The 13358-nt window shown below is 35.1% G+C and overlaps 3 protein-coding genes across 7 annotated transcripts in view; 1 reads left to right on the top strand and 2 right to left on the bottom strand.

The window, feature by feature from the left end:
• LOC110832315 (jouberin) overlaps nt 1-2641 on the bottom strand; it is a 26471-nt gene extending 23830 nt beyond the window's left edge. The window contains exon 1 of the mRNA XM_087356807.1: nt 2528-2641. The gene's annotated coding sequence lies outside the window, so the exon portion shown is untranslated. The remainder of the gene's footprint in view (nt 1-2527) is intronic.
• Nucleotides 1-13358, top strand: part of LOC110832316 (choline transporter-like protein 1) — a 20337-nt gene extending 6979 nt beyond the window's left edge. For 2 of the 5 annotated variants that reach the window (XM_087356812.1, XM_087356811.1), the window contains exons 3-19: nt 513-584; nt 705-821; nt 1162-1316; nt 1593-1658; nt 1748-1835; nt 2295-2358; nt 2538-2646; nt 3326-3425; nt 4395-4514; nt 5093-5236; nt 5987-6093; nt 6443-6699; nt 7267-7433; nt 8023-8115; nt 9854-9946; nt 10305-10411; nt 11597-13358. In XM_087356812.1, coding sequence (XP_087212938.1) covers nt 525-584; nt 705-821; nt 1162-1316; nt 1593-1658; nt 1748-1835; nt 2295-2358; nt 2538-2646; nt 3326-3425; nt 4395-4514; nt 5093-5236; nt 5987-6093; nt 6443-6699; nt 7267-7433; nt 8023-8115; nt 9854-9946; nt 10305-10411; nt 11597-11615 — 1866 coding nt within the window. In that variant the 5' untranslated portion in view covers nt 513-524 and the 3' untranslated portion in view covers nt 11616-13358. Of the gene's footprint in view, nt 1-512; nt 585-704; nt 822-1161; nt 1317-1592; nt 1659-1747; nt 1836-2294; nt 2359-2537; nt 2647-3325; nt 3426-4394; nt 4515-5092; nt 5237-5986; nt 6094-6442; nt 6700-7266; nt 7434-8022; nt 8116-9853; nt 9947-10304 lie in introns of all 5 variants that reach the window. The other 3 variants (XM_087356813.1, XM_022069202.2, XR_015537333.1) reach the window with 3 other exon arrangements.
• The window catches only part of Snrk (SNF related kinase), a 37539-nt gene continuing 33475 nt past the window's right edge, over nt 9295-13358 (bottom strand). The window contains exon 9 of the mRNA XM_087356806.1: nt 9295-9497. Coding sequence (XP_087212932.1) covers nt 9339-9497 — 159 coding nt within the window. The 3' untranslated portion in view covers nt 9295-9338. The remainder of the gene's footprint in view (nt 9498-13358) is intronic.

Below are 13358 nucleotides of genomic sequence, written 5' to 3'. Positions count from 1 at the left end.
AAAGTACTTCATACACAAGGGGTTGAGCAATAACAAACTCATGTGTACAGGTCACCTCATATTGTTGTGATAGAAAATCTTGGGAGCTACAATGGGCCGAGCATGTAGCTGGAATGGAAGAGGCTGTGAATGTATAGAGAGAATTTTGAGGGGGGCTTGGAAAACCACCACATGGAATTTAGGATAGATGTTTGGGAAGTACAAGTGAGGTGAAAAGAGCTGCCATGTTCATTGGCAGAATTTATTAGTGGTGTTGAACCTTGAATTATATATGTAAGATTTGAGGTTTTCACAGATTTCTGTCTTCTGCGTTGTTGCACTTAATCGCCCTGATGACGGAGGAGGTATGACCTCTGAAACGTTGGTAAACATCGACCAGACTACACAGCGCAACAATCCAGAAGACAGAAATGTTTTAATTATATACTACACAGAAGTAGCTGGTTATTTCTACAACTATGCCAACTGGCCTGAAATAGGAATTTATGCTCAAAATATTATTTGTCTTTCAGGGCGTTCTGGTCATGGGGTCATGCTGCAGTGGCTCCGACAGGGTTGAACCTACCAATGAAAGAGCCACAGAGGTAGGACATAGCTGCAGAAATATTATCCCTACTTACATGACTTGGTTAACAAATAATTTTGTGAAAATTTGGCCAACAAAAGGTTTTTTAGTGGTTTAACATTACCATTTATGTTCACAGCTTGATAATATAAGCAAGAGTGAGGGAAATGAATCAGATTTCCAACTTCCTGTGAAGAAACGAAGCTGCACAGATGTCTTTTTCTTGATCATAATGCTGCTATTCTTAATTTCACTGGTACGTTGGCCTCAAGTCAAATGCACTTAGAGCAGAATACACAGTTACAGTGTAAAATGAAATGATTATGTAATACTTCAATGACAGTTTAGTTTTTTGGATGCACATAGCATAATTTTAATGTCAATATATGACACACCAATTTGGGGTCTGAGAATTATATCTGGCAAGAAAACCCAAAGGTTCAGCAATGCTGAAAAACAGGTCTGAAATTGTCATTTATTTACTGGAGCTCTATTGATGCTTGAATAAGCGGTGATTCCATTATGTCTTGTCTGGAATTGTCAAAATAAAATATTTTCTATTATCCATTACAGTATGTTTTTCTTGTGTGTTATAGGTTGTATTGATAATATACTGTGCTAAGAATGGTGATATCTACAGGATTATTAATGGCTATGACACATGCGGGAACATATGTGGCCGCTATAATGCACCAGTAAAAGAATATGACAAACTAGGAGTGTGTTTGGGAGAAGATAGGAGCCAGGAAAAGTAGGTGATGGATCTGGAACCATAAATAGCAATAACATTTAGATTTTATTCTTGTGTATTTTTGTATTAGGGTGGATAATTACATACAGGGCTATGTTGTGTTTGAGAAAGCATATGTAGGTATAGGTGGGTACAAAGAACACATTTAAAACACTGTAAGGACAGACAGATATAACTTCCTCATTATACTTTCCTTTTACATAATTGTTGAACACAATGTGCATAAAAATATGTTTTGTGATATCCCTTGGTTTAATAACATTGCTTTTTATCCAGATTACTTCAGATCTCGTGGACTGACAAAGTGAACAGGAAATGTGTCGAGACATGCAGTGATGGATAGTGAGTATATTCATTTCAGCTGTTTGTCTACAGCAACTGTTTATCTTAAATATGCTGTACTTCAAACTCCTGATTTTTTCACTTTCTAGTGAGGAGTTTTTTAATCGTTGCATTGAAAAGGCTGACACAGGAATGGACAACACAGTCTCCAAAACAGGATTTAAAAATTTTTTCCAGGTAAGTTTTATAGAAGAAGTAGTGTCTCAGTACACAGCCTCCTAAGATTTATCTATCCTGAAAATACTAGACCACTTGCATACAACACATTTTTGTTACATATCAGTAATCCACTAAATCCCTGACACATCTAGTTGGTCCAAATGTTTTCCAAAGAACTTCATTTCCAAACAATTGGAATTTCCGTTCTTTCGCACATTTTTGAGACTTTCTTATATCTGTATGATTATTATAATTCCTTGTTGCATGTATATTGTCTTTTTGGGGTTTGGGAAGTAGATGGATGTATAACTATTTTTGATATGAATAATGAGCAGTTTATAAAAGTACCATCAATATTTTTTTAAATTTGTTGTGTTGTCATTCCCAGCATTTAAAATTCGAAACATTTTCAAATTATGTTTGTGACAAAGTAATGTACAACTTTTTGCCATTTTAAGTAATTTTTTTACATTTCAGGAAGTTTCAGAAGATCTTCAGATGAGCTGGAGAGAGATTCTCTATCTGAGCCTTATTGCTTTTGGTATGTAATAATGCTTCTTTTCAATATGAAGGCAAATGTGTTGTTTGTGATTTCTCATCCATTGCTGATTTTGATTCTCACATACTGCATAGACAAATATAACAAATATTAACCAACAGTATAAAATCTACTGTTAAGAAAGCGTAAGTGGTACAGAATGACAACTTACTTTTCCATAGGCTTCTCACTCGTACTTCTCATCCTGTTTCGCTGCTTTGTTGGTATCCTTGTTTGGCTGGTGCTCATTGGCGTCACACTAGCTTGTATCGGCGGTACCATCTACTTATGGTGAGAACATCAGATGAATAATAGGTTAATAACACAGCTAGCCATAAGCACTATGGAAATTAAGCTCCATACACTTTCAGTCACTGACACAATTTAGAGGTGAGTGGGTAGCGTGCTGTGGCCATTTTTATACCAAGGCAAGAAGCTCTGGTCCTTGCTGTCTTGTTCAGTGAAGTATATTTTTTTTCCCCTCATGTGTGCCTGCTATCACAAGAGGTCTTTTCTCTTTCAATTTTTATACTGAAATAGAAATAAGTTTCAGTTACAGAGTTTCCACATTACATTTACTGAACAGTTATTTAATTCCATTACCTACCTACATGTGAACTAGGAATGCTGGCGTCCATCTTATTAGTAGAGATGAAAGATGTTTTGGAATAGTGTACTAAGGATAATACCCAGACCTAAAATGTATGATATACTGGAAGAATGTCTTGTGTTCTTAGGATGCTTCAAGTAAGAAGATGACATTCTGCAATTCACAGGTGTAAATGAGTGAAAATGGTTTGTGAAAATGTGAGTCAGATTGAACTTGCTTAGGATAAGGTCAAATGGCAGACTTTTGTTATAACAGTGAACCTTTGGGGTCCACAGAAAATTCTGTGACCATTTGGATACCTGCCATGTACTCGTTCTGATATTTCTATAAGATATTTACTTTCACTGTTCTGTGTTACAGGATTCTGTGGAAGTTAAAGAAAGATGAGTTGAAGAATACAGAGGCCAACACAGATGTTACAAGTCATCTGGCTTTTGCTGTTGTTGCTACTATCATTACGGTAAAAAGAATTGTCAATGCAGTAATAGTGACTGAATTCTTTTATCATGTAACTACAATAATCCAAAGTTTTTACATTCTGCCCAAAACATAAATCTTGGTATTTTTATAATATGTAACCATTGCTATAAATACAGCTGAGCTCCTCAAACAAATCAGCCCAGAATGAAAAATTAAGAGGTTATTTTTTGATACTACAATAACATATTTGTGCAACATCAAAATAATGACTGATGGGATGAAATGACAAAAGTGAAGGTAGTAAGTATGCTCAGAAATGAACTGTGTGTATCTTGGATGTAAGTCACTTCCAATGTATATATTTTTTACACTTGATTTTTGGCTTGTCAGTCAGTTGCTGCATAGTTACTTTTCAAAAGTTTCACATATGGATATGCTCAGTAACTCACTAGCCTCAGATTTGGATGCTTTGACCAACATGTTTTCTTGAACCCATCTGAGTGAGATTGTGGTACAGAGTTTTCCTTGAGAATCTGATATAAAGCTCATCCAGAAAACACTTGCATAAAGCCATAAATTATATTTCTTATCGGAAAAGTCCATCACCAGACCCTGTTCTAAGTGAATTCACTCCAGTTCATATCATTTTGCTTAGATGATATGTAGTTTATGTATAAGTATAGCAAGTAATGTTCCCAAGGTTTTCTGCGCTGTTTACACCTTACCCTGTCTATGTTGCATGTTTCACCAATTCATCATTTTATGAACTTCTCATCAAGTAATTTCCTATATTATTCTGCAATCACATTCATTATATACCCAAATTTTCTTCTATGTACTTTGTTCTCAAATATCCTTTAGAGATAGAAGTTCAGCATATAAACAATGGAAAAATTATAAACGGTATATATAAATTATCTTTACAACTTTACTTGTGAATAAAAACTTTATGAAAAGACAGGCACACTGTTTGAGTGTCTTCACTCTGTATATCTACTTTATTTTTCAGGTGATAGTATTGCTGGTAATTCTGGTGATGAGGAAACGTATCAAGCTGGTGATCCAACTGTTTAAAGAGGCTGGAAGAGCCATTAACAGCATGCCACTGCTGTTTCTGGAACCCCTACTGGTATGTTACAATGCCTGTACCTCATATGTATTACAGGTTCCTTTATTCCAAAGGAACATCTGTTTGGAGGAACAAAAGGAAAATTGAACAAATGCCAGTAGGTAAATCTGACACATAAAGTTAAAATTTCTGCAGATGTTGGGGACAGTGTTAAAAAATCCCAATATCATGTTTCCCATAATAGACTCAGTGAGGTTAGAGGTTTAGCTGACTTACAGTTATGTTAAAAAGTGAAACTAACTGCACTAATTGCTTAACAAATATTACAAACTAACTTTCCCTTATTTTTGGTAATGACATTTAATTCCAGTCCAGATCTAACAGTTAAACAACCATGATTCAATCTTCCGGAAATGGGTAGTACCATGATTCAGTTTCTTAAGCCTGGTATGTGAAAATGGGATGGATCTCATGGAAATAAGGTTTACATTACAATAGAGAAGCTTTAAGAAAGATGTCTTATGCACCCTAAATAATAAAAAGTTAAACAAATACATGGGATAAAAATAAGGGATTTAATTTAAACATCAGTCAGTTTATATTTGTACTGATCACAGGCTATGATTATGATGTTTCAGTGTGAATATGAAAGTTTCTTACAGACGTTTGTGGCACTAGGAGTGGTAGTGGCTGCATGGCTCATGTTCAGCCTTATAATTGAAAGTTCTGGGTTCTTCACTCCCAATAATCCAGCCTCTTACGAGAAAGACCAAACAATGAAGGTAAGCAGGTTGCATATAAAATATAGGGTAGATTCTTACTTTGGCGGGGGGGGGGGGGGGGGGGGGAGGAGAGATTGAAATCTCCTTCCCCACAACTTACCGAATTGTCCTGAATAAATAACAAAAACAACTGAATTATGTTTTTTATGATGGTTTCATAATATACACTTAGGATTACATTCAGAGGGGTTTTTACAATCCCCAATGCCTTCCTCCATAGAATATCTTGAATGGCATGGCCTGTAAAAGACAGTCATGGCTGTATGACGAGTGTTAATGTGTCAGTTGGAGTGATTAAGGAACTACTATTTTGTCAACATCTGAGTTCATTTGAGGATCTCTGAAAAGTATGCACCAAATAACTGCTGTGATACAGAAGGTAAAAACTGAACCACTGACAATACTACCACCACCTTCAAACTTTACACAGCACACGGTAGGCATGTTAGCTTGTTGACAATAGGAAAACACTTTTCTGTAGGAGCACGTAAATATAATAGATGCAGAACAATGTTAAGAGAACTGTGACTAAGACTGCAGTAATCTGGCAGTAATTGAGTTCGTCCCTCATAAAATATTCCTGCCAAAGAATTTTTCTGATCAGTAGCATCAATATGCAATGGATTATTTATGCAACTAGCACACAGGTATGTTCAGTGCTCCCAATTTTTGCCTGGGATAGGGCATAGCCTGTTAATATAGCGTGGTAGAGTGATTGTTCAGAATATATTATTCCAGAATTTGTTACAGGTAACACAGTGGTACAACCTGCTGGGTCTCTTCTGGTTCATACAGTTCTGTACTGGCTGCCAACACATGATTATTGCTGGTGCGGTTGGAAAATGGTTCTTCACAAGGTATATGCAAATCACTGTCAGAAAGTTAGAATTTATACAGTTTGACTGCTACCAATAAGTGGGAGTCCAACAGTAGAGTTGCACGAAACAGGCTTCATGTACCAGCATTTCATTCAGCATCCAATTGTCAGTCCTCTGTGTTGTAGGTAAATGAAAGAGTGACAGATTTACAAATTTTATACAATACCAGGGAAGGGCCTAAATCAGTACAATGTGTTTCACATCCAACCAACCTACTTTCATAAGTCTCTATTTTCTTTAACAAACTTTCAATTGGATAGTTTCCAAAAGATTTCTCCACAAAAATTAGATTTTTACTTTCAAGCAATATGTTTTGTTTTGCCATCAGGAATAAAAACAACCTAGGTTTTCCTGTCTCAAAAAGTTTCTTTAACCTGGTGCGTTACCACTTGGGAACAGTGGCAATGGGATCTCTTTTCATCGCCCTGGTGCAACTTGCCCGCACCATCCTTGCAGCTATTCAGTCTCAGCTCAAAGGTCATGAAAATGCAGTTAGCAGGTGCCTGTTCAGAACCTGCCAGTGTTGCCTCTACTGCTTCGAAAAGATCCTCAAGTACCTTTCGCGTAATGCTTATATTGAAACAGGTAACTGGTAGGATTAAACTTTTCACTGTTATTTGATGTGTAACTTTCACCAAGTATACAACAGCATGTAATATACACCTTTATTGGCATTAATGTAGGACTCATGCTTTTTTTGTGGTGATAAATTTGAAAGTTTGTGTATTTTATTGAAGCTGTTTTTCAGTACAATGTAAAGTGGCATTATGACAACTGAAAGATTTTTTAGTTTGATATAATTAATCTTTGTAACATGACACATGGAATTTGTATGTTCTTATTTTTTGTTAATCATTCTGTCAGCTTCATATGTTATATAGGATTCTTCAATATGAATCAGAAAGGACACAAACTGAAGTATTCATGTCCTGTCTTATATTACTTTCCATTATTTTCTAGAGGGACTGACAAAACTGGTAAACCTTGACTTTGATAAATGGTCTCATGAACAAGATTAGAATTAGTGCCCTTCATTGCTATTTACTACTGAAAATTTAGTGAGATTTTTACATTACCACATTATAAATACATCTACTGATTTGTTAAGGATCAGATTCCTTGTACAGTACAGTTTCTTACCTTTACTTGCAGCAGTCTTTGGATATAGCTTTTGTCGAGGTGGGCAAGAAGCCTTCAGGCATCTGGCATCAAATGCACTGCGAGTTGCAGCCATCAATTCCGTTGGAGACTTTGTACTCTTCCTAGGCAAAGCTTTGGTGGTGGTTGCAACCATTCTCATTGGCATCACAATGTTTGATGTGGGTTACCATCATTACATCCGTGTTCACACTGTTTTTAATCTGTTTCCACACCTAAAGCAGAAATAATATATGTCTCTTGCTGTTCACATATTAAGTCATAACACATAATTGTTCTTTAAAATAAATGGACCCAGTAGCATTGGAATGAATTAACTGTTGCTGATTGCTGGTTTGCCATGTTTTGAGCCAGCAGCAGTATTATTTATGCTTGGGGCACTTGTTGGGCTTCTGAGAAATTCTTACAGTCTGATATGCATAGATAGTAACGCATTTACTGCCAAAATCGGGGTCGTACACTTACCAGATATACTTTAATACTGCAAACGCTGAAAATCATGGAAAACTCCATCACACTCTCTGTCATCTCACATTTCATACTGTCTACCTTAGTGTGTACTTTTCTTATACTTTTACTACTTTGTCACATGACTTAAATCACTCAAATCTGGGTCAACCATTTGGTCTTTTGCTTTTCATTTGTTATTCCACACCTCAGATATTCTATGTATATTCTTATTAAGTCTAAATCACTGAGTTGTTTTCATCACCGATTCCTTTAGGCATCTAATTGTCTGATTCTTTGCAGGACAAGACTGGCATCCGTCATGTGTGGGTACCATTAACATTAGCTGGAATATTTGCCTATCTTGTTGCTCACTGCTTCATAACTGTATATGAGGTAAGATTATAGCTGCTTTATTGTTGGGTGTATGTTCATCCAGACTGCAGTGGTTACTACACTTTGTCTAAATATCCTCACCGCACACGATAGGGTGATGTTCAGTTTTAAAACTGGAAAATTAGTCTGCTTTTATTTTTTATGTTTTCTTTAAGATATACTGTTGAGTCTAGTGCTACAGACTAGGAAATTATCACCACCTTAGTCTCCTTTTTTAACAGAATAGCACAAGACATACCTTTCATGAAATCACAGTGTATAGGATGATCCAAAATGTAACTAGGAATTTTAAACTCTGATCTATGTAGTGAGTGATTATAATTTAAAGACACTTTGCTGACACGCTGTAATAATGTAGCCATCTCCTCATCTTTTCTTTAATTAATTTTGTATGGTACCCAGCAGTGGATATTCATCAACAAAGAGTGCATTCAATTACCTGGCATCAAAGTTGAACTAAACAGGCATATAGTTTCAAACCTCATCAAAAAATGTTGCCAGGCAGGATCAGTTTTGGACAATTACTCTCAAAGTGGCAGGCCTTCGACAGCAAGAACTGAAACCAATATTCAGAAAGTTTGAGGGCAAATGCATTGGACACATTGTAATATAAATGGCTTGAGGTGCTGATTTGAATGTGATTACCATGCCTCAATGTTTAGGTAAAATCATCCAATTTGGTAGGTACATTTTGGACCCCACACTATGAATTACACACATCAACACTAAACAAGCAGAAGCATCAGGCAGACTGAATCAAGGCAGGGCTGTCAGAAACTGTCTTTTTGCAGCTAAATCAGTACTGTCAAGTATTAAAATATATTAAAATTTTTGCCGTCAATCACAAATATAATAATGTTAAAAGATTAAAACATCATTTAACGTTCCCCATCGAGTACTCGATTACAATAGGAACTTACACGACTAGTTTCGGCTATAATTTAGCCATCAACGGGTGTTATGTAGTTTAAACTTATCACTGAATTACTGATTTTATTGTTTTTATGATTTATAGTCTTCATTTTTCTGATGATGTTCTTGTCCATTTATATTGTTTCTTCGTTCGTTGTATTATCACAGGTCACTATTAGGTTTGTATTTCGTATTTTGTAGTGACGTCAATATTTTGAGTAGGACTGTGAAGTAAAGTTTCAATTTTATCAATGACAATTGAAAATAGAATATAGAAAACAAAATAAATAGTAAAAATAAATCATGTGAACTTACCCAAGAAGTAATATCGTAATCGTATATAAGCGAACGGAGATGTACTGGACTGTATTGGAGCGTGGCTGGTTACCGACTAGCACCGCATGGGGTGTAACAATTTGGTGGCATGTTACTAGGAGAAGACTGCCAGCTGGCTTGTGTGTGACACATGACTGAAAAAGGTTAAAAATGTAAAACGGGAATATTTAAAAAAAATTTATTAGTGAGGTGGTTCAGAGATTTATTATTAGGTGAAATAAATTTGTCACAAATGTAAAGTTTGTGGCAAAATTTTCACTGTGTTGCTAAGGAGATGTAAATGGGACATAATACGTATTGTTTCAAATAATTATAAATCTTGACCTCAGATGGAGATACGTTGTCAGTTCCATTCCTTTTGAGGTTGGCTGGATGTTGTTGTACATAGTGACAGAAAAGTCCCAGTGACACTACTAGGACATGAAATCTGCCTTTTAGCCTGTGGCCAGCCACTGTCATGGCTCAATTATGTTCCCTGGTTTGGTTTCAGATGGCGATAGATACTATATTCCTTTGCTTCTGTGAGGACTGTGAGCGGAATGATGGACTCAGTAGACCCTACTATATGAGCAGAGGACTTATGGTAAGGCAAATGAGGGGTGTGAAAGAATGGATTTGTAATGTATATCTGACAAAAATCTGATTATAATGAGGTTTCTGTTGACATATTTTACAATAGAAATAAGGTATATTCATGTCAGAGTTGTAACTAAAAATGTCCAGACAAATAATGGAATGGTCTTTAAAAATTTTCATTGCAAAGGGGGAGGTTATATAGTTTGATAAGTCAGTAAAAGTTTATTAAGTTTTTTGAAGAATTCTTTCATATTTGCAATAAATAATTTTTATGTACACAAACGAAAAATTGCAAAGAAAGCATTGGTAAACTGTGTTGGAAAATACCCCTCGTCCCTGTTGATCACTAAATGTGTTTTGTCTAGGAGTTTGTGCAGAACAGCAAAAAGGCCCTGGCTGTGTTGGATGCATCTAGCACATCTCCAAGTCAAGCCTGGAGTACAACATCCACGAGACAGGCAACATCTGGCAAGTAAGTTACCTGACTGCTTGTTGAATTTTGTTATAGCATGGAAGACAAAAGCAGCAGGTCAGGACCATGGCCTGAAAATGCACGATGTACATTATACTAGTGCATTTGCAGCATACAAAACTTATCAATACAGCCAGTGATTTGCAAATGCAACCACCAGCTATATTTATGAAGCACAAAGAAAAGTAAAAAGTAACATCATACAAAGAGATAGTGTTACCAAGTCTTGTCCCATCCTTGTAATTTCTTTTTGCTTACCCTCAATAAACTCAGTATCTGGACTCTTGCTCCCAGTATCCATTGGACAGGAGTGTGTGGGGTACAAAGCTGGTCAATATGCAGTAGCTAAGAACAAAAATCTCTTTCCCCTGCCAGAAACCAAACCCTAGGTATAAGCTATCCAGCTCTTTTTGTAGGCAATTTGAAGTCTCATATTCCAAAATCCTAGGCTTTTTTCTTTATAAATTGTCTGGCTTGTAGTAATCATTCCATATCTCTGGAATCATTCTTAATTTTCTCCTATCATAGTGGCTGCATTGAAAACAGTAAACCCCACCAAAATTCTTGCCTTCAAATCCAGCTGCGTTTCCAGGTCATAAAAGCCAAGATTTCAATATCAATAATATTAGGGGATGTACAAACATAAAGAGTATCATTATGCATGTACATCTTCCAAATATATGTTTTATGCCTATGAAAAGTATGCAGAATTACTGTTTTATGTATCCTAATCATTTGTGTTTTTAAGCCAACAGGATGACAAAAGTTATTGAACAGAAAAAATAAGATTTTCTGATTTCCAGACATTATGATTAAAATTGAAAATTTCAGCCACAAATTCCTTAGAGACAAGTACGTAAATGTTTCTCTTTGTTGTTTAAAAACCTTACACTTTTGGTAAAGAAAAGTCTGGTTATTGCTTGTTGGTGTGTTCACACAGTTGTCAAAGTTTGGACATTAATGTTGACACAATATTTTATCTCTGAATGTATAAATATATATTTTTACCTTTAAAACTCAATTTGTATCCACTCATTACTTTCTTACAAATCTTCTGTTCATGGAATGTGGGGCCATCAGTATGGGTTACATTAAATGCTGTTCCAATGTGACTACAATAACTTGCTTTGCTGATAATAGGCTTTACACAGAATGAATTGTGATTTTACTGACATTTTTATACACTAAAGAAGATGAATACTGAACTATAAAGAGATCTGGCCTTAGTTCTACTAAAAAATAATGTGTGTCCATACCTCCTGACAATAAGCAACAGTTCCACAGAGACTACAGGCCTTACATGTAAATACTTCATACTACTAAGAAATCAGCATGACAAGGTTATTAACATATAAAACTTCAATCAACGTTATGCAGGTTTGTTACAAAAAAATGTGACAAATTATTTTGAGCTAAGTTACCATTTCTTTTAAAGATGATATACCATGACTGTTATTAAATGTTAAATATATGATGTCCTGAGAGTTAAGTCTTTTCTTCTTAACCTTTTAGAGTAGATTCTCCATATAGTGAATTTCATTGATGTATCTCCAATGTGTATCGTTTGTTAACTTCTAGACTTTAAAATAATGTGTAGGAACAAAATTATTCAGTATTGTTAACAGCACTTGATATATATTCTTTGTCATTAGCTATACACTGAATAGCTTTCATATGAAATTATCTTAATCTCATTGCTTGTCTATGTTGAAACTTGGTTATGTGGGAATGAAAATTTATAAAAAAACATTTTCCATTTTGTGAAAAATATGGCAAAGAAACATGTCCAGCACAGTGAAAAATACTGCAATCTATGGGGATGATTTTGATATTTAGAAAAACAATGTGTTACTTGTTTGTCTTATTTGTATGTAACACAGATAAATCTTTGCAAAATCAAGGTTTTGCACACTGAGACTGTGAACAGCACCTTGAAAAAGGAATGTCTTTTTCACTTTACTGTACATAAAACTGTTTTGGGTTTAAATTATAATTGAGCTGTAAGAATAACACCAATAAGATGAGAAGTGGAAGTGTGTTGCTCGATTAGCACACACGTTAAAAAACGTGGAGCTATATCCTACCAAATATTTTAACTTGCAAGTTTATTTTGGACAGCAAAGATGCAGGTTAAGTGACATCGAGGGTCTGGGATACCAGTGCACATTGTCATGGAAACTAGGCTATCGTATTTTAATGTATTATTATATTATAATGAGACAGGTGTGATTAAGAAATATAAGACTGTTTGTTAGTAATACTTTAAAATATAATAATTTTAATTGTTATATATATGGTATGTTTTTATGATTTAACAGTGAACCAACATACTGCATTATTGCTTTACCTCTTATATTATATACCATCCCAAAATGTATTTTCAGTTTGTTCATGTTAACTTTGAGTACAATTCTAGATTCAAAGAAAAACTGAGAACAGTAAGTTCCGTCCTGCTGAAATGAAGATAATGTTTTAAACCTTGCAAAAGGATCGGGATAAGTTCCTGTAGTGCTTTGAATTTGTCAGAATGACCAGTGAAGCTCATACCGAGTACCTACAAAGTTAACAATACATGTAAATTTTGCGATATATTGTTTCCATTAACATCAATAACAATTCTGCAGGATAGTTTTTGACTTATATTTTTCAATTGAAGCATGTTATGGAACAATGACAGAACTAGATTAAAAATATGCCAATCTCATTTACTGTAAAGAGACAGTGTACTAATAAAACTGAAATGTGTTACATATCATGTTTACTTTAATTAATAGTTATTAGGTGTGAATATTTTTGTTAATATGATTAATCTCATTGTTAAATCAGTGGATGAAGTAAGTGCCAATATGGAGGGCAACATTGTAAAGGGACCATGTTTCTTGCGTGAAACTTGTATTTGCTATGTACAAAATTTGTATGGCTCAATAAACAAGTTTGTAAAAAAATA

The sequence above is a fragment of the Zootermopsis nevadensis genome, unplaced genomic scaffold (genome assembly GCF_977971745.1).
Source record: "Zootermopsis nevadensis isolate Lab colony 2312 unplaced genomic scaffold, Znev_1.0 Znev_ptg000028l, whole genome shotgun sequence".
NCBI classification, from domain to species: domain Eukaryota; kingdom Metazoa; phylum Arthropoda; class Insecta; order Blattodea; family Termopsidae; genus Zootermopsis; species Zootermopsis nevadensis.
The sequence above is the reverse complement of the archived record's forward strand: the minus strand, read 5'-3'. Positions and strand labels throughout refer to the sequence as shown.